The sequence below is a fragment of the Oryctolagus cuniculus genome, chromosome 6 (assembly GCF_051225735.1).
Source record: "Oryctolagus cuniculus isolate XC-2025 breed Fujian yellow rabbit chromosome 6, ASM5122573v1, whole genome shotgun sequence".
NCBI classification, from domain to species: domain Eukaryota; kingdom Metazoa; phylum Chordata; class Mammalia; order Lagomorpha; family Leporidae; genus Oryctolagus; species Oryctolagus cuniculus.
The window spans coordinates 21181216-21202834 of NC_142872.1; the positions used below are offsets into that span (position 1 = coordinate 21181216).

General features: G+C 41.9%; 1 protein-coding gene across 6 annotated transcripts in view; it reads left to right on the forward strand.

Annotated features, from left to right (window-relative positions):
• The window catches only part of LYRM7 (LYR motif containing 7), a 30751-nt gene that overhangs the window by 8095 nt on the left and 1037 nt on the right, over positions 1 to 21619 (forward strand). For 3 of the 6 annotated variants that reach the window (XR_016236068.1, XR_011389713.2, XM_070076088.2), the window contains 3 exons: positions 7734 to 7806; positions 10763 to 10833; positions 13801 to 13882. Coding sequence is in view for 3 of the 6 variants with exons in the window: in XM_070076088.2 (XP_069932189.1) it covers positions 7734 to 7806; positions 10763 to 10833; positions 13801 to 13882 (226 nt within the window). In the remaining 3 variants the exon portion in view is untranslated. Of the gene's footprint in view, positions 1 to 7733; positions 7807 to 10762; positions 10834 to 13800; positions 13883 to 14289; positions 14794 to 21414; positions 21539 to 21619 lie in introns of those variants that run through there. The other 3 variants (XR_016236070.1, XM_089335848.1, XM_070076089.2) reach the window with 3 other exon arrangements.

The following is a 21619-nucleotide window of genomic DNA, read 5'->3' on the forward strand; positions in this document are numbered from 1 at the left end:
CTATGTACCTGTCTTTTACCACTCTTGCATAATTAAACTCCCTGGATTTCTATATATTTTTTAAAGATTTATTTATTTGAAAGGCAGAGTTAGAGAGAGAGAGAGAGAGAGAGAGAGAGAGAGAGGTCTTCCATCCACTGGTTCACTCCTTAGATGGCTGCAGTGACCAGAGCTGTGCCAATCTGAAGCCAGGAGCCAGGAGGTTCTTCTGGGTTTCCCACAGGGGTACAAGGTCCCAGGGACTTGGGCCAACTTCTGTTACTTTCCCAGGCCATTTCCAATAAGGTATATTGGAAGTGGAGCAGCTGGGACTTGAACCAGTGTCCATATGGGATGCCTGCACTGCAAGCAACAGCTTTACCTGCTACACTCCATAATGCTTTTAAATGCATATTTCTACAAAAACAGTGTAGGCTTTTACAATCTAGCACTTCAAAATTTTTTTTTAAAAAAAGATTGTGTGTTTATTTGAAAAACAGAGAGGAAGAGAGAAAGAAATCTTCATCCACGGGTTCACTTTTCAAGTGACAGCGACAGCCAGGGCTGGTTCCAGGTGAAGCCAGGAGCCGGAACTCTAATCTGGTCTCCCACATGGGTATTAGGAGCCCCAGTACTTGGGCTGTCTTCTACTGCCTTCCCGTATGCTCCCTGGAAGTGGAATATCAGGAAGAACTGGCAATCTGATACGGGATGCCAGACTCTTAAGCAGCAGCTTAATCCCAGTGTGCCACAGTGCTAGTCCCAGAAACCGTCCTTTCTGTGTCCATTACTCAGTTCCACAGCCACTTCCTGTTTTAAGTTACCTGTTACAAGCAGGCCATGTCATAGTACTGAAATCTGTATTCATTTTCTATGGCTGTCATTAAGGGTGCAGGTCGAGCATCTGTATTCTAAAAATCTGAAATCAGGAACACTTCTTGTCCCAGATATTTTGGGTGAAGAGTATTCAATCTGTGCCATAAACTGGGTGGCTTAGAACAACAGAAATTTATTATTTCACAGATCTTTAAACTAGAAGTCCTGGATCAAGATGCTGTTAGCACTGTGCTCCCTCTGAAATTCTGGAATCTTTGCTTTCTTTTCTTCTTGGCTGCTGTTAATCCTCGGTGTTCTTTAGCTTGCTGTTGTATCACACCAGTGGCTGCTTTTGTTGTCTTCACACGACTGTATTTCTCCTGTGTGTTTCTATTTTCATGTGGCGTTTTCTCTTCTAATAAGGACATTAGTCATATTGGATTAGAGTCACCCTAATAACCTAATTTTTTTCATTGTTATTCTGTTAATATGGTGTATTAACATGGATTGATATTCAGTTATTTCAGATGTTAAAGCATCTTGCTTTCTTCAGCTAAACCTCACTTAATCATGCTGTGTAATTTATGTTGTTGGATCTTCACTGCTATTACTTATTGAGGACTTGTTTGATATCTTTGTCCAGTTTTGGTGTGGTTGTAATACTAACCTCAATGATAATAACATAACCTTTGTTATGTCTTCAAAGACCCTATTTCCAAATAAAGTCACACTGGTACTTGAGATTAGGACTTTACCATGACCTTTGGGAAGACACAGTTCAAGCCATAACACTGTGGGAAATCCACATTTTATTTACGCATTCATGAGTTAATGGACATTTTTTTTCCATTTGCTGGCTATAATGAATATTGCTGCTGTGCACATTAATGTACAAGCTTTTGTGTATCCTGTATTTACACCCAATAGTGGAATTACTGGGTCATATAATGTGGTATATTTAACTTTTCAGCAAATGCCAAACTCTTCCAAAGCAGTTACACCATTACGTTCCCACCAACAAAGTATAAGAATTCCAATTTTTCCATCCTTGCCAACACTTGTTACTATCTTTTTTACTTTAGGCATCATATTGGAGTAAAGGGGTTTCTTATCAAGGTTTAGGTTTCTATTTCCCAGACGGAAAATGATGTTGAGCATCTTTTCATGGCTCATTGACTGTACATTCTTTTTTTGGAAAAATTTCTATTCAAATCCTTTTCCTAGGGGCAGAATTTATGGTGCAACAGATTAAGCCTCCATATCTGAGGTCAGTTAAACTTTCAGCTTCTGTATTTCCAGTCTGGCTTCTTGCTAATGCACCTGAGAAGGCAGCAGATGATGGCCCAAGTAGTTGCGTCCCTGCCCACCGACATGGGAGATCCAGGTTAACCTCCTGGCTCCTGTCTTGGGCCTGGCCCAGTCTTAGCTGTTGCAGGTATTCAAGGGAGTGAACCAGTGGATGAAAGATACTTTGTGTCTTTCTTCCCTCTTTGCTCTGTTACTGTCTCTGCCTCTCTCTGTCACCCTGTCTTTCAGTTAAATAAGCATGTCTTTTAAATCTTTTGCCTAGGGGTACACATTTTGTCTAGTATTTTAAGACATAGTTGGAATGTCTGCATGCCATAACGGAGTGTCTGGATTCTAATCCTGGCTCCACTTCCAGTTCCAGCTTCCTGCAAATATGCACCCTGGGAGATAGCATGTGATGGCTCAATAGTTGGGTCCTGGCCACCTGCCTGGGAAATCTTGATTGATTGCTGCCACCTGGCTTTGGCCTGGCACTCGCTTCCCTGGCTATTGCAGGTATTTGGGTGGTGAACTAGCAGGTGGAAGATCTCTGTTTCTGTCTGCCTTTTAAATAAATTTAAAAATAAACAAACATTTGTATGTTTTAAAGTTAGGGATTTCAAAATTGTCATTGAGTTGTAAGAGTTTATATACTGTAGCTACTAGACTTTTCTCATATGTATGATTTGCAAATATTTTCTCCCCTTCTGTGAGTTGTTTTTAATAGTGTCCTATTTTTCTTTTTAAGGTAATTAATGTATTTTCATTATTATTATTTCACCATAATTGGGCCAGGCTGAAGCCAGAGTAAGTGGCAGGGACCCAAACACTGAGTCATCATCTGCTGCCTCCCAGCGTATGCATCAGAAGGAAGCTAGAATGAAAACCAGAGGCAGAACTTAAATCAGGCACTCTGATGTGCAGTGTGGTCATCCCATGTGGTGTCTTAATCACTGCACCCTCTCTTTCCCTGTTTAAAATATATGTTTATAAAGATGTGAATGCATAAATGGTGCTAAAAGGTGTTACAGAAAACTGATAATTACCTACCTCCTTCTATTGGTTCTTAATTCCTGCAGGGAAAGGCCATTTTATCTTGCCTCCCTGCTTCTAAACAACATGTTTAGACTGCTCTTTATTGTTGCTTTCCCCTTTGGACTTACCCTTTATTGACTTTTAACCATGGAAGATTAGGGCTAATCTCCCCCTTTACCTCCTGTCTTCTTAGTATATGAAAGGTGGTCACTCACTTTTCACCTTTGATCCTATTATTCCTATGTAAAAATTGTCCCTAGCTGGGCCCTCTAATATAGTACATGATTGCATTGCCTTTCTTTTCTAGTTCTTAGCTTTTCTTGAAATTAACAACTTCCAACAGTATCTTTTCTGGAGCAGGCCAGCCTTTTCCTGTCCTTTGGACCAGTTGTGGGCATTTATTTGTCCTTCCCCCTCCTCTCTTTGTCTCCTATTTTAAATCACACGTTGTTAGATTTCGTGAGTCACCCTCTTGTTTTCGTCAAGCATATTCTTCAGCATTTTAATAAAGGATATACAACAGTTTAAAAAACTTGACCTTTCTGAAAATGTCTGCTTGCCCTTGTATTGGGTGGTAGTTTATGTGTGGTATTCTGAGCTGCGCCTTTTCTTTCAAAACTTGAAATTATTGTTAGATTATTTTCTTTCTTATAGGGATACTATTTTGAAGTCAAATGCCATTCTGACTTTGTAATCCTCTGCATATAAATTCTTTTTTTCTCTTTATCAGCAATGTGCAGAATTTATATCATGAAATGCTATGATGTGACTTTTATGTTGGATACTTGGTGGAATCCTTTGTGTCTAGCAACTTAAGTGGTTTACTTAGTGAAATTTTCTTGATTTACCTTTTAACTTGTTCTACTTGTCTATTCTGTCTTTTTGGTACTCCTGGCAATAGGTTGGACCTTCTAGACTACTCTCTGTTTTCTTATCTTTTCCCTCCTCGATCTGTACCTCTAAATGTTTAGTCTGCATTTGAGGTAGTTTCCTTCTTCATCTTCACTGTCACTCACTTGATATCTAATTCTGGTGAGTTTTCTGAATATTCCTTTTTAAATTTACTATAGCTTTTATTTGTTGTTATTCTATGTTTGCAATAATTCAAGTTTCTAAAGAAGTTTGTTATGGTTATTTAGTTTTTTGTTTTATTTTATTTTTAAGTTTTCTCCCCATTCCCTGTTTCTCTTTTGGTGTCTGCCTTTGATATTATGGATTTATTATTACGGCCATGCGTAACATAATGACTTTTTGGTCAATGATGACTGCACAGAAATGTAATCCCGTAAAACTGTAGTGGAGCTGAAAATGTCCTGTCTGCAAGCGTTACACATCACTCACATGTTTGTGGTCATGCTAGTGTAAACAAACCTACTGTACTGCCAGTCAAATAAAAGTATAGCACATCCAATTATATACAGTCCATGATCCTCACACTTGGTAATGATAAACGCTGGAATACTGGTTTATGTATTTACTATACTAGACTTTTTGTTCTCATTTTAGAGGTATTCCTTCTACTTATAAAAATAAGTCATTGTAAAGTAGTTTGCCACGTTACGCAGCAGTAGCCATCTATGTCTTGTGTTTATTAGGTTTCTTAATTGCATCGAGAGCACGTTGTGTGGTCTGTACCACCTGGTTTTGTGTAAACATGCTCTGTGATGTCTGCACAATGTCAAAATCACCTAATGACACGTTTCTTAAACCATATCCCTGTCATTAAGCAACATATGACTGTGTATGAAACACAAGACGGTGCTTAGCACACTGTGCTATGTCCCTGTTGGATACTGCTCTCTGGAGAGCAGCCTGGAGGAAAAAGGCATTGATGGCAGCGTGGCAAACCTTTATCAATAATCTCAGGGAGATACAGGGAAGGTTTGGGGATTGGAGGGTTGGAGGATGTAAAAAAGATGAGTGAAAATCCTAAGGTTTCCACAAGTACGGTCAGGTACTTGACCTATAGGGCAGGCAGATGGCCTAGCAGTTAAGACACCTAGGTTCAATACCTGATCCCAGCTCCTGACTCCAGCTTCCTGCTAATGGGGATCCTGGGAGGTGGTGGTGATGGCTCAGGGATTGGGTCATTGGGGAGTAAATCAGCAGGTAGATCTCTCTCTCCCTCTCTCCCTCTTCCCTCATCCCCTTCTCCCCCTCTCCTCTGTATATTTACTTCTCTGCCTCTCAAAGAAATAAATAACTTTTTTTAAAAAAGAAAAAAAATGACCTTCAGATTTCTGACTTGAGGAACTCAGTGACCTGTAATAACTGTAAGTGAGAAAGAGCAGCATTGGGAGAACAGTTTTAAGTGTCTTTGTGAAAGGTGCTTTGTGAAAGGAAGTGTGAGATGAACGCACCCTTTCGCTAAAGCCTCTTCACAATCTGTCTTCTGCAAAAATTCCAGACTGTGTTCTCTCCATTTTTTCCCACACAGACTCAGCATGTTCTTGAATCTCAGCTTTCCTCTTTGCTCTTGAGAACTCTAAATCAAATTTGCCTAAATTGTTAGAAACTTCCTTTTGGGGACCCTTAAAATATAATAAATTCCCGATTTTGTGTTTGTATTATTTTAAGAGAAGGTGAAAGCCTCAATATATTAAGAAAGATCAGGGGTAGGCATTTGGCAGAGCAGCCCCATTGCTGTGTGGGATACCTGCATCCCATCTCGGAGTGTCAGGTTGAATCCCAGCTCCTCATTTCTGATCCAGCCTCCTGCTCAGGCTCACTCGAGGAGGCAACAGATGATGTCTCAAGTACTTGGGGTCCTGCCACCCACGTGGGAGACTGGATTGAATTCTGGGCCCCTCAATTCACCCTGACATAGTCTTGGCTGTTGAAGGCGTTTGGGGAGTGAACCAGATAGAATTTTCTTTCAGTCTCTATGCCTTTCAAATAAAATGAAAATTTTAAAAAAATTAAAAAAAAAAATGATGATTCGGGGCCGGCGCTGTGGCTCACTTGGTTAATCCTCCACCTACGGCGCCAGCATCCCATATGGGCGCCGGGTTCTAGTCCCGGTTGCTCCTCTTCCAGTCCAGCTCTCTGCTGTGGCCCGGGAAGGCAGTGGAGGATGGCCCAAGTGCTTGGGCCCTGCACCTGCATGGGAGACCAGGAAGAAGTACCTGGCTCTTGGCTTCGGATCAGCGTAGCTCCAGCTATAGCGGCCATTTGGGGGGTGAAGGAAGAAAGGAAGACCTTTCTCTCTGTCTTTCACTAACTCTTATCTGTCAAATAAGAGGTGGGGGGAGGGAGGAAGAGAAGAGACGAGACGAGACTGCTCTAGACTGGTCGAGTTGGCTATTTTGGAAGAATGGTTTCTGGCAAGAGGATTGCAAACTTTTTTCAAGAAGTGTGTTTCAGTTCATTTATAGGCAAAGTGGACATGCATCTTTGACTTGAGAATTGGGCTTTGCTTCAGATGAGATAAAATATCTCTTAGGATTTTTGTTTTTATTGTTGTTTAACTTACTTGAGAGGCAGTGGGAAGGCGCTCCCATTTGCTGGCTGACTCGTAATGCTTTCCCGCCTGGAGTGTGTTGAACCAAAGGTGGGAGTTAGGAGCTCAACCCAGGGTGTCAGGAACCTGCTCATGTGAACAAATCACCTGTTAGTTTCCAGACTCTGCATTAGCAGATGGCTGGAATTAGTAGCTTCAGCTGGTATTGGCACTAAACTGTGAGACAGTGGCATTTTAGCCACTGGGCTAAATGCCTGTCCCCAATTGATAAACTTTTTAAAAGATTTTATTTATTTATTTTAGAGGAAGAGTTACAAGCAGAGGGAGAGACAGAAAGAAAGGTCTTCCGTCTTCTGATTAACTCCCCAAATGGCCACAATGGCCAGAGTTGATCCAATCCGAAGCCAGGAGCCGGGAGCTTTTAATGGGTCTCCCACACAGGTGTGGGAGCCCAAGGCCTTGACCCATCTTCTGCTGCTTTCCCGGGTCATATCAGAGAGCTGGATGAGAAGAGGAGCAGCCAGGACTAGAACTGGTGCCCATATGGGATGCTGGCACCGCAGCCAGAGGCTCAGCCAACTACGCCGCAGTACCGGCTGTGAACTTCTTTAAAATGCTTGCTTGTGTTCAACAGCAAGGCAATGGAGACAGACAGATCCTCCATCTGCTGATTCACTCCTCAGGTGGCTGCCGGGGTTGTGCCAGGCCTAAGCCAGGAGCCTGAAACTCCCTCTTGGTCTCCCATGTGGGTGGCAGGGGCCCAAGCACATGAACTGTCATCTACTGCCTCCTGAATTCATTAGGAGGAATCAGGATCAGAAGTAGAGTTGCCGGGGCTAGAACCAGCATTCCGTTATGGGCTGCAGGTATTTCAAATGGTACCCCAACCTGCTGTATCCCACTGCCTGTCCCCTATTCTTAACTTTTTGAGAACTTTGTGTGTAATTTTTAAAAATAAAGCAAGTAGTTTTTAATTTAAAGACAAATAACAAGGGAAAGTTATTTTGTCAAGCCCTGTTTTTCACCAGCTATTTTGAAAAAATAGTCTCAGGAACAAACAGAAAAATAATCCTGCTTAATCTTTGTTATACAGTTAGGTAAATGGTGAATTTTTTTTCTTTGGAGGTAAGACCCAAATTCCGATTTTTCTTTACAGGTTTTGCAGCTTTTTAAAACACTGCACAGGACCAGACAGCAAGTTTTTAAAAATGATGCCAGAGCATTAGAAGGCAAGTGTACTTTTTCTTACCCTTGGAAGCAAGTCCATTGTTTACGTGGCTGCTGATCTATCCACAAGACCCTGTATGGTCAAGACCCTTCTCAGGGAATGACCTTCACTGTCCTTCCCTTAGTGGTGTGCTTTAAAGATTCATTTCCATGACACTTCTTTGAGGAATATCTAGTTAGAAAAGAACTTCTTTAAAAAAATATTTATTTATTTGAAAGAGTTACACAGAGAGAGAAGAGGCAGAGAGAGACAGAGAGGTCTTCCATCTGTTGGTTCACTCTCCAGATGGCCGCAGCGGCCAGAGCTGCGCCAATCCGAAGCCAGGAGCCAGGACCTTCTTCTGGATTTCCCATGCGGGTGCAGAGACCCAAGGACTTGGGCCATCTTACACTGCTTTCCCAGGCCACAGCAGAGAGCTGGGTTAGAAGTGGAGCAGCACGGACTCAAACCGGCACCCATATGGGATGCCGGCACTGCAGGCGGCAGCTTTACCCGCTACTCCACAGCGGCAGCCTCCCAAAAAGAAAATTTTTAAAGATCAAGTTTTCATAAAGAATCAGCAAAAATGAACAAGAATTTTAGTGTTCTCTTGTCGCTCCCCGTCTTCATGGAGGAACGACACTAAGCCCTGCCTAGGCTTCATATCCGAGTCACGGCACCATTATGTCGCTCCCCGTCTTCGTGGAGGAACGACACAGGACCCTGCGCTGTTCTTTCGTCTGCTCGGCCTTCCCCGGGTTTGCTGCTGGTTCTTCCCGGGTTGGCTACTGTCCCTTCCACCTCCGTGGAAGGGCGGTTCCCCCTGCCACATTCCCCACTTCCGCAGGGGAGCGGCACACTGCCGGCCGGTTCTCTCGGGGGCTGCACAGGTGTTCCCCTTAGATGTTCCTCCTAGATGTTCCTGGTGCATGTTGTCTCTCTCCTCCTTTATAGTCCTCCTCCGCCAATCCCAACTCGGCTGCCCACACGCCGAGTACGCTGCTCTCCTCCAATCAGGAGCAGCTCTTGCACTTATCAAGTTGGTAAGGGGCAGCTGGGTAGAAGCTGTACGCTCCTCTCCCAGCGCCACATTGTGGGAGAGCAGATGCATAGAATAAGTCTTAATTCCAGTAACTTAGTCTAGTCCGGGTTGCTCCCCACACTCTATTGCTTTGTTCAAGCCTTTCTAGGGTGGGGAACGTCCAGCCTACAAGCTGTATAAGGCCTGAATAATCATTTGGTGTGGTCCCGCCAAGGCAGCCACTAGTGGGACTAAAAATTTAATAAATCTGTAGCAGGCTAGTCTTAAGTTGATAATTTTGTATGACCCACAAATGATGTAAATATCAAAATGGCCCTTGGCAGAAAAATGATTCCCTAACGCTACACCATTCCTCCATTATATAATCAAATTTCACATTTTCTAGAGCCACGTGCTACCATATATTGTTATGCTGTGTATTAGTCTGCAAGTCACAGCAGCTGTGAAAGAGAATCATCCCAAATGATTCCAAATTCACTCTCTCCACTGGTTTAAGTAGCTTCTGTCAAGTGGAAGTCACAGCTCTAAACCTTAAGTTTTGTGTTAGTCATGTTCAGTCTGCTCCTCATGTACTTGTAAACCCCCTTAACAGGGCACCTGGGTAAAGTGTCCCATTGCCCCCTAGGAATTCAGTTTCTGTAATTCACCTAAAATAATTTAAATATTTTAGTGTATATACCATTTTATGTGTACTTAATATGAATTCTTGATTTAATTCTCATAACGGCTCTGTGTGAGGTGGTTACAATTATAATCCTACTTCTTCAGATGAAAAAAACTGACAAAACATGAAAAGATTTGTCCCCTATCATATTTAGGAAGAGGTGGAGCTGAGAGTTAACCTCAGCAGTCTGATCTGAAGCCCGAAATTTTCACCTTCTAACGTATCTGGACAGAAGGTTTATGGCTATTGCTATTCTCCATCAGCATGGTATATTTTTTGCTTTAAATTTTTTAAGATAAATACATATTAAGAACAGTTAACATGTCTGCATGTTTTATATATATATGTTATTTATATATATATACTTTGTGTATATATATATACACACTTCATTTATACTTTGTGTGACTGTTCCATTAAATGCTCAAACAGCACAATAAAGTCAGATTGGACTCAGTCACACTCCTGTAATGTTACCAGCATCTCAGTGACATATGTGAATAAGAGTTTGATTTATCACTCATTCTACTTTTCAGTCAAAACACTCAAAATTATGTTTCCTGTTTTCTGTGATTTTTATTTTAATGTTTGTGTGTATGTTGATTCTGTTTATTTTTTAAAAGGCATTTTAATCCAAATCCTTGGATTTATAGAAATCAAGCATTGAATTGGTTTTATTAGAATCCTTTAGCTATAGGTCCACAAATGAAGCCATAAGTTTTAGAGTACAAAAGTTTCTGTTAGGTTTATTTGCAAATTTGCCAGCCTGTCAAAACTCTCCCAGAGACTTCCTTAATAAATTTTTTGTGTGTGTGTGCTAGTAGGGTTTTTTGTTTTTGTTTTTGTTTTTGTTTTCTGTTACTTGAAAGGCAGGAAGAGCGAGAGGGAGCTCTTCCATCCTCTGGTTCACTCCCCAAATACCCACAACAGCCAGGGCTGGGCCAGATGAAAGCCAGAAGCATAGAATTCCACCCTGGTCTTCACACGGGTGGCAGGGACCCGAGAACTTGAGATATCATCTGCTGCCTTTCCAGGGAGCTGGATTGGAAGCAGAATAACTGAGACATGAACCAGGCGTTCAGATATGGGATATAGCCATTCAGAGCAGCAGCTTAATCTGAGCTACAACACCCACCCCAAATTCTTATTCCTATGCTTTGTTTTACATGGAGGTAAAACCGTTTCCTATACTATCATAATAAATAACATGTAAATTATTAGAACCAGAATTATAAATTAGAAAAGCTAATAAATGTGTTTTTCTTTCTCCAGCAGCCAGAATAAAGATAAATGAAGAATTCAAAAGTCATAAAAGTGAGACTTCTTCCAAGAAAATAGAAGAGGTACAGTAGTTGCATTTTTCAGTTACAATAAAGCTATTACAAATTCTCTTGGCATAGAGGAAGTGATGAAAATGGAGGGCTGATGTAAAATGAAACCCACTAATTGCTAGTGAAAGCCATCCCAGCTGTAGGAAACCTTCACTTGTTTGGTGTGGTTCACCTCCTCAGGGCCTCTGACTATACTCCAAAGACAGCCAGTTGCCCAGTGAAAAGAACATAGAAATAGCCGTGGTCATAGCAGGAGCATCTGAACCAACCCCAAAACCCACCGAAAACCTTTCTTCGCCTGAGGCAAGGGACTCAGACAAGGAGATTGAGTTGTAGGAACTCAGAACGGCAAAGGAACCTCTCTTTTATCTCATCCGAGCAGTTTGAGTCCCAATTCCTATCTGGGCAAGGGTAATAAACAGCCACAGTTTACGAACTTTTCGTAGTTTGAGCTCTGTGTTAACATTTTTAGTCGCTTGCTGTAATTAAAGACACGATGACACTAACCTGTGAGCTCCCTAACAGTTCTAATACATATTGATTGAAAAAATGTGCCATTGTATATTCTAGCAAATAGACATTGTCTGAGTTTCCTGTGTCTTAACTTTTTATAAAGGGCAGGGAAAGAATCCATAGGAAGAAAACAAAAAATGGAAAGTGACCTGCAGAGGTAGTTATGATTCCAAGAAATTTGTAAAAAGGGAGGTACAGGGCCAGCACTGCGGCTCACTTAGGCTAATCCTCCGCCTTGCGGCGCCGGCACACCGGGTTCTAGTCCCGGTCGGGGCGCCGGATTCTGTCCCGGTTGCCCCTCTTCCAGGCCAGCTCTCTGCTGTGGCCAGGGAGTACAGTGGAGGATGGCCCAAGTACTTGGGCCCTGCACTCCATGGGAGACCAGGAGAGGCACCTGGCTCCTGCCTTCGGATCAGCGCGGTGCGCCGGCTGCAGTGTGCCGGCCGCGGCGGCCATTGGAGGGTGAACCAACGGCAAAGGAAGACCTTTCTCTCTGTCTCTCTCTCTCTCATTGTCTACTCTGCCTGTCAAAAAAAAAATTAAATAATCTAAAAAGTATATATTATCATCTACTAATGTATATTTTGTATTTTTGCGATTCTGCAAGTATTACAGATGGACTACTTTTTAGATAATTACATTCTCATGTATTGAGGGTTTATGAAGTCTTGATACCAAAAGAAATCTTAAGCATCCTGTAGACAAGCAGTGCTGATGCTTCGTGATCCTAAGACGCCTTTGCCCTTAAAAACTGAGGGCTTCAGAAGGCTCTGCTTCTGCCAGTATTTATCGTACTAGATTTGAACTGAGAATTTGTTAAATACATATGAACTTACTTTAAAATAGCAATAATCCCATTATTTTTTTTCACAAATAGCATAATATTTATGAGAAACAACTATATTTTCTAAAAGAAAATTAGTGAGAAGAGTGGCATTGTTGCCAATCTCTTTAATGTTTTACTTAACAGGCAGCAATTAAATTCTCATATCTACTTCTTAGTCTGGTTTGATGCAATTTTTACGTTGAAATACATAAAGGAAATCCAGCCCCATCTCAGTAAATAATTGGAGAAGGGTAGAAGTGCTTAATAGGCTTTTCAGATAATTGTGGGTATTCTTTGATACTATACTACAACAACAACAACTGATAATGTCTTAAAGGTTAGTTGCAGGCCGGTGCTAGAACCCAGCGTCCATATGGGATGCCGGTGCTGCAAGGCAGAGGATTAACCAAGTAAGCCACGGCACCTGCTTTGCTCTAAAACATTTTTAAATTCTGTTTTCCCCAATATTTTGGAGCATCCTTATATTTATTTATTTATTTATTGACAGGCAGAGTGGATAGTGAGAGAGAGAGACAGAGAGAAAGGTCTTCCTTTTGCCGTTGGTTCACCCTCCAGTGGCAGCCACGGCTGGCGTGAGGTGGCCAGCGCACCACGCTTATCCAAAGTCAGGAACCAGGTGCTTCTCCTGGTCTCCCAAGGGGTGCAGGGCCATCCTCCACTACACTCCCTGGCCACAGCAGAGAGCTGGCCTGGAAGAGGGGCAACCGGGACAGAATCCGGTGCCCTGACCAGGACTAGAACCCAGTGTGCCGGTCCGCAAGGCGGAGGATTAGCCTAGTGAGCCGCGCCGCCGGCCCCTTATATTCTGTGTATTTGAATAAAAATGTGTCATGGAGAATCTTAAAAACATAAAAAAATCTGTAAGTGTTATGAAGTTATAAAGCTAAACATGTTCTCCACAATTCCAGTTTTTGTTTTAAAGCTTAAATTTTATCATTTTTAGCAAATACTGTCTATTAGGTTGTATTTTTTTCCCTTGAAGTGACATACTCTATTCCTTTTCAAGAAAGTGTCTACCAAATAGCCAAGTCTGAATTATCAAAGTGATACTTTCACATTAAAAAAAAAATGGGGGGGGGGTGATACTTTCCATGAAGAAAGCTCTACTTCTGTTCACAATTCAAAAAATGCAAAAGGCTGTACAGTTCTGTGAAAATACAGCTCCCTGAAAGGTTCTCAAGGTCTTCAAGGGTCCCTGGCTTTGAAAGTTGTTGTTTAGTCCAGTTCTTCGTCCTGCATGTGGCAAGGTCTGGAACTCAGAGTGAGCGGGTAATTAACCAAAGCCATCCGCTTACTGTTAGAGCTGGATTCCAAATATTCTGACTCCTTGATCCAGTACTCTTTCTAGTGTTCAGAAAAGCCACCTGTCTAAAAGGAAGATTTAATCTTCCCTCAACAGTGTACATTTAAACATTTAAAAGTTCAAGTTTTAACAAAAGAATAAATCATGAATTGATGAAAGTTAAAACCATATGCATGTCTGCTATCTCTATACCACTTAGATAGTTACAGAAAGGTAGAAGCAATATAACTTTAAAAGTAAAACTATAGCTTTCAGAAAAGTATATTCATGTAAAATACTCAAAGGCTTTATTCTACTTGTTTGCTTTTCTTAACAGCTAATGAAAATAGGTTCTGATGTGGAATTGTTACTCAGAACATCTGTTATACAAGGTATTCATACAGACCACAATACACTGAGTAAGTAAAAGAAATGCTTTCTGACTGCCTTATGTTTTAAAACATTGAACAATTATAACTTTTAATGCCTAATAAAACAGCTTTATTTTACCAGGCAATACGGTATATACTGTATACATATGTATAGGTACAATATAAGGATGCTAAATTATAAAACTTTGTTTTACCAGTCTTTTTTCCCTTCTTTATTTTTATCCTAAGTCCTGGTTATATTACAAAACTGCAGTTAGAGTGATGATATGATTATTTTTATCATTTATTTTAGAGTCTTAATTTTCTGGCATCATTTATTACTTACCTAGACAAAGTCTATTTCTATACCTTTTCCTCTATAATTAGTTATTTTGCTTCAGAATTGGAATTATAAGAAAAGGACCTATAATTGAATATCCTCCATTTTACCCCAGGTTTCCTGTTGGGCCTTCAGCAGAACCTCATTGCACAATTATAGTTCACTTTCATGCACTGCAGTGTCTTGGGGACATCAGTAACAGCAACAAAAAAGATGACGTTTAAAATTTTAGAAAGACTTTGCTGTTTAAGTAAACCATTGAAATAGAGCAGTAATACCTGAATAACCAACATTCACATCAAGCTGTATAACCTCGCCAGTGCCTCATACTTTTGTGCTCTTCACCACTGCTCTGCAAAGATAACCACGATCCTGACTTTTAACCCTACAGATTATGAACTTTATATAGTAAAATATTTGACTGTTAGGTCAGTGGTTTCATGTAGGATGGCGATTTTTGTCTCTCTTCTTCTTTCTGTCGACATTGTATTTGTGAGATTCATCTTTATTGTTGTATGTAGCAGCATTATTGTGAAGATTGTTTAAACATAGTAAAATTTATCCTCCTTTTCTTTGAGTAGTTCACAGTTTTGGACTATAATGAATAATTTTATGAACATTCCTGTATGTGCCTTTTGATGGGAAAAGTGTATGTATGGTTGTGTCTTACATAGTGTTTGGGTTGACATCATAGTGCATAACGTGATCATAATCCCATTAGGTTATAATGGAATTGAAAAATTCCTGCCACATAGTGATGTTACAGTATTAATAATATCATAGCCCATGGCATTACTCATGTTTCTGCTTATACTGGTATAAACAAACATTCTGAACCATCAATTATATAAAACTATAGTACATACACTTAGGTGTGTTACGTAATATCTGATAATAATTGGCTGTTATTTATGTGTTTACTATTTTAATATTATTTTAAATTTTTACTTCTTTTCATTTTATATGAAAGGCAGAGATAGATTTTCCACCTGCTGGTTGACTCCCCAAATGCTCAGAATAGCCAGGGCTGGGCCAGACCAAGGCTAGGAGCCTAGAACTCAATCTGGCTCTCCCACGTTGGTTTCAGGGACCCAAGTACATGAGCCGTTGCTTGCTACCACCCAGGGTGCACATTCACAGGTTGCTAGAATTGAAAGCAGAGCCAGACGTTCAAATATGGGATGTAGGCATCTCAAGTGGCAGCTTAATTGCTACACCAAAAATACATACCATTTACCATGATTTTAGAGTATATTGCTTCTACATTAAATTTTATTTATTTATTTATTTTACCGTATTTTATCTGAAAGTCAGAGAGAGATCTCCTGTCCTCCTATATACTGCCAAATTCCCATAACAGCCAGAACTGGGCAGGGCTGAAGCCAGGAGCCCAGAACTTAATTGGATCTCCCACATGAATGGCAGGGAGCCAACTACTTGAGCCATCACCTGCTGCTTCCTAGGATACACTTTAGCAGGAAGCTGGAACAGCAAAAACTCCAACTTGAGGATGTAATAAATTAGATTCTTTTAATATGTTTTTTAAAATTACTTTTTTTTTTTTTTTTTTGTATAGGCAGAGATATACACACAGAGAGAGAGACAGAAAGTTCTTCCTTCCATTGGTTCAGCCCCCAAATGGCCGCCATGGCCGGCGCTGTACTGATCCGAAGCCAGGAGCCAGGCGCTTCCTCCTGGTCTCCCACGCGGGTGCAGGGGCCCAAGCACTTGGGCCATCCTCCACTGCCTTCCTGGGCCACAGCAGAGAACTGGACTGGAAGAGAAGCAGCCAGAACTAGAACCCGGCACCCATATGGGATGCCGGCGCCACAGGCAGAGGATTAACCAAGTGAGCCACAGTGCCAGCCCCTAATATTACTTTTTTTTTTTTTTTAACTAGATTTTCTTTTTTTTTTTTTTTAATTTTTTTTTTTTTTTTGACAGGCAGAGTGGACAGTGAGAGAGAGAGAGACAGAGAGAAAGGTCTTCCTTTGCCGTTGGTTCACCCTCCAATGACCGCCACGGCCGGCGCGCTGCAGCCGGCGCACCGCACTGATCCGATGGCAGGAGCCAGGTGCTTCTCCTGGTCTCCCATGGGGTGCAGGGCCCAAGCACTTGGGCCATCCTCCACTGCACTCCCGGGCCACAGCAGAGAGCTGGCCTGGAAGAGGGGCAACCGGGACAGAATCCGGAGCCCAGACCGGGACTAGAACCCGGTGTGCCGGCGCCGCAAGGCAGGGGATTAGCCTAGTGAGCCGCGGCGCCGGCCCCTAATATTACTTTAAAAAAAATTCTTTTAGGGACTGGCGCTGTGGCGTAGTAGGTAGGGCAGCCACCTGCAGTGCCGACATCCCATTTGGGTGCCGGTTCGAGGCCTGACTGCTGCACTTCTGGTCCAGCTCTCAGCTATGGCCTGGGAAAGTAGTGGAAGATGGCTGAAGCTCTTGGGCCCCTGCACCTACTTGGGAGACCCGGAGGAGGCTCCTGGCTCCTGGCTCCTGGCTTTGGATCAGCACAGCTCTGGCTGTTGCGGCCATCTGGGGAGTGAACCAGTGGATGGAAGACCCCTCCCTCCCTCTCTCTCTGCCTCTCCTTCTTTCTTTGTGTAATTCTGACTTTCAAAGTAAATAAATAAATCTTTAAAAATAAATAAAATAAATAAATTATTTTAAATGATAAATTTAATGTCACCAGAGTAATAAGGCTTTTCAGGGGCCTAAATAAGGAAATAAAACATCATCTCAGTACAGTTGCTTATGAAGGATCTTCCAGCTTCAATAAAGTAATGTTCTAATACTTAGATCTAATGTAGAAAGCAAAGTCAAGGATTTTCATAATCAATAAAGCAACATTACAGTGAAAATAATGCATAATATTTAAATACAGTTGGGTGCATTTAGCCTAAGTGTCAGCAGTTAATTAAACCAGAAAAATTCAAGAGTAGAGTATGTTTTTGATTCCAGACATTACTTAATAAGGTGCATTGAGTGAAGAGATGGAGTAATGGCTGTTGGACAGTTTTGTGGTTCTTTACCACTCGTTGGTTTTCCTTCCTTTGTTTTGAGAATTTCAGTCTTTTATGACTTCCCCATCCCAAGGACAGAACCTAGAAAATTCAGTTCCTCAGTTTCCTTTGCAGCTCAGGTGTGGACATTTGATAAAAATTCAGCACAGTTACCCATATTGGTAAGTAAAATTGAGGAAAGAGGCTTGGACAGAATTTGGCTTTCTGGCAGGAATGGTCAGTGGGTACAGGATCAGCTTCTTCACAGAGAAGTGGCATTGGTGTGGTGGCAAAAGGGGGTGTAGTAAAAGTGAATGTCTGGCAACATCTGAAATACAGCACCTTGTGTTCTGTAAGGCAAAAATGGTGGCAGTTTCTGCGGGTGCTGTGTGGAGGACACTAACTTCTATTACTAGGCCAGTTCTGTGGCATGGGTTTGGTCATCATTCCTGAATCTCAATCTCTAACTTGCCTGGTTCTTTGGGCCTCACAAATCCATGAGTTAGACAAGGACCTGTTAATAAATGGCTTTTCTGCTTAACCAGAGTCCAATTCTGTTGCTTATAACTAAGACCAACAGAAATTTTTCCCAGAAGTGAGCTCCCAAAAACTATACAACCTAAAATGTGAAATTAGTTGAATGGAAGGTAAGGGTACAGGGCAGTGTGATTATCATGGGCCTGACCGTTATAGGCTCCAAGCTGGTAAACTATGAAGTCAGTGCCTCCTATTTCTTGGAAGATAGACTGAGTACTACCTGAGGCTACAGGAATAAGAGGAATAGCCAGAATGTTAGTATATGCTGGAAAATTCTTCCTGCTTCCAGCAAAGTACTGCAAAAGAAAATGAATGCAGATTCAGCTAGTGCATCTGCAAAGCAGAAATAGAATGAAATATCACTTTGCGGGGGACCACTCTTCTATGTGCACTCTGAAGTCTGATTAAGAGTCCCATACTTGAGAGCCTTGCAAAGTTGAAAATGCCAGTTGCCCATATCCACTAAAACCAAAGCCAGTACAAGTAGGCTCTACTATGAAATAAGATCATTGCCCCAAGGCTTTCTCATATCAGATATATGACCTACTTACCAGAGCTGATTATTTTTCATTGCTTTAAGAAGTATCTGTCCAGTAAGAATTAGGGATTGGGCAGAACATAGAGGCTATACCAAAAGATGAGAATCTTCATTAATAAAAAATTATGTCAGGCTGTTTGCTCGTGGCAATTTGCATATAGAAATGACTGGAAGCAGATTTTTAGTTAAAAAAATTTTAGTAAATTGCATTACCAAGAAATCACAGTTTGGCTAGTTCTCTTTAATGCTGAGACCATCCCTAAGCTCCTGAAATATCAACAAGTGAACCATGAAAGTTTGCGGAGCTCCAAAGAAGGGTATTTGCCCAGCATCTCTACCTCCAGACAAGGAGAATCCTGCAGAGGACAGAACCAGGACGAGAGTGGACTAGGGAGGATCTCCCAGCAAATAGAATTAAGTACTGCCAGGTTAGCCATCCAAGGAATTTATTCCTTTACTAAAGCAAGGGTGTTTGTCCTTCTTGTCCAGCAGAATTTTAGATTTTCTGTAGACCAGTGATGCTGTGTGTTTCTCATTCCAGGCTTTTATTCCTGTATCGTTTTTGTTTATTTTCACTGAGCTCTTGTAGGTTCTCTACCGTGTTAGCAACAGCTGAACCTGATGAAAAGGCTAGCACATCATCTAGAGATCCTTGATTTTAATCTGGCTGAGACTTGAGAGGACAGGAGGTGAATGGATGTACTCCATAAATGAGAAGATGGCTAGTTTTGCGTGTTGTGTAATCAATGGGCAGGTGCTGAAAAATTATATTCAAGGTGGGCTGGCGCCGCAGCTCACTAGGCTAATCCTCCGTCTGTGGCGCCAGCACACTGGGTTCTAGTCCCGGTCGAAACGCTGGATTCTGTCCCGGTCGCTCCTCTTCCTGTCCAGCTCTCTGCTGTGGCCCGGGAGTGCAGTGGAGGATGGCCCAAGTCCTTGGGCCCTGAACCCGCATGGGAGACCAGGAGAATCACCTGGCTCCTGGCTTCGGATCAGCGTGGTGTGCCGGCCGCAGCGCACCAGCCGCGGCGGCCATTGGAGGGTGAACCAGTGGCAAAAGGAAGACCTTTCTCTCTGTCTCTCTCTCTCTCACTGTCCACTCTGCCTGTAAAAATAAAAAAAAAATAAAAAAAATAAAAAATTATATTCAAGGTGCAGTAATGCAAAGCAGAAAATTAAGGTAATTTCCTAGAGCCAATAACATCTTTCTGGATTACATAAGCAACTGTCTACTGGAACCAAGAAAGCATTGTTTTCCTGTTAAAAAAAGGCTAAGCTGAAGCTCTCCTTTTGCCCTTTTCTCCTCTCCTTTCTGCATGCAGTGCAGATGTGATGTGACAGCGTTGGTGAAAACAAAATCACACATGGGGTATAGCAGAAGAGGAGAAGGAAAAAGGCCAGGGTGGTTAGTGGTATTAAGGACTTGTGCTAGACCAGAACTGCACGGGAAGTGTAGCAGCCAGGACTCAAATCAGTGTCCACATGGGATGCTGGCACTCAGGCCCCCCACAGTGTGCTTTAGCAGATAGTTGGATCAGAAGCAGAGTAGCCATAGCTCAAACCAGGTACTCTGATATGGGCTCTGGGTGTCCCAAGCAGTGGCTTAACCTGCGGAACCACAATGTTCACTTCTCTGAAACTTGATGTTTTGAAGAATATAGGGGAAAAAAAGAATACAGGCAGGTTATTTCACAGAATGTTGTGTGAGCATTTTTGGACCATGATAGTTTACCTGGATTTAGCTTTTCTGGAGAATACACAGAGAAGCATTTATGTCCTCAGGATTTTTTTTTTATCTTAAGATCTTTTTCTTGACTTCATTAAGATATCATGCCTAGGACTCAACAGTTTTTTGTGTAATGATTTTTCTCAGTGAGGACATACTGGCATTTTTGCACAGAACATTTGTTTACCATGCCAGACTGTCCCACACATTCATTGCAGATTTGCATCCTTGGCTTCTGCCCACGAAATTCCAGTAACATTCTCCAGTTGGTATGACAACTCAAACACCCTTGGTTATCAACCATTGTCCTCTAAAATTTGGAATCTTTAAATTAGGAGAGTGTTTTTTCTTTTTCTATAGTAAGGAGTATAAACAGATTTCTCATTTGACAGTTCTTTTTTAAATTTATTTTATTTATTTATAAGTCAGAATTAGAGAGATGGAGGGAGGGAGGGAGGGAGATCTTTGATCTGCTGGTTTACCCCCAGATGGCTGCAGCAGCCCGAGCCAAGACCTTCTTCTGGGTCCCTATGTGGGTGCAGGGGTCCAAGGAGTTGGGCCATCTTGTGCTGCTTTCCTAGGAGCATTAGCAGGGAGCTGGATGGGAATTGGAGCAGCTAGGACTTGAACCATTGTCCATATGGGATGCCTGCACTGTAGATGGCCCCTTAACCCACTGCACCACTGCTCCACAGTGCCCAGCCCCCCATTTGACAGTTTCAAGTTTCAGAAATTGATAATTGGATAGTCAGTAATATATTTTATCTGAATTCTGTTTAGTTTATTAGTTAAATTTAATAAATGATAAAAGATCAAGTTGATTATGTTTTGCTTTGGTGAGACAAAGAAAAACATACACAGACCAATAAAAACCACTGAGCCAAATACCCACTCCTGTTGTTTGCCAAATACCCACTCCTGTTGTTTTTTTTTTTTTTAAGATTCATATTTTATTTGAAAGGTGGAATTAGAGAAGGAAAGAGAGAGAGAGAGAGAGAGAGAGAGAGAGAGAGATCGATCTTCCATTTGTTGGTTCACTGCCCAAATAGCTACAACTGGAGCTGGACCAAGCCAAAGGCGAGAATTTGGATCTCCATCCAGGCTTCTTACATGGGTGGCAGGGGCCCAAGTACTTGGGCTGTCTTCTGCTTTCTCAGGAGCATTAGCAGGGAGCTGGATCAGAAGTGGAGCAACTGGGACTTGAACCAGCATTCCTATGGGATACTGATGTTGCAGGCAGAGGCTTAATCCATTGCCATAATACTTAACCCATTAATCCACAGTACTGGCCCTGCCCCTGTGTTTTTATATAATCTGAAATGAGAATACTATTTACTGTCTCCATTTAGAATCAAGGACTCTAATTTAAATGTTAACTGAAATAAAATACCCTTGGAAGGTTTACCTCAAGGTATTTTACTTTTATAAATTTTAGGAGGAAGGGGCCGGCACTGTGGCGCAGCAGGTTAATGCCCTAGCCTGAAGCACCGGCATCCCATATGGGCGGCATTTAGAAGCCCGGCTGTTCTACTTCCTATCCAGCTCTCTGCTGTGGCCTGGTAAGGCAGTAGAAGATGGCCCAAGTCCTTGGGCCCCTGCGCCCACGTGAGAGACCTTGAGGAAGCTCCTGGCTCCTGGCT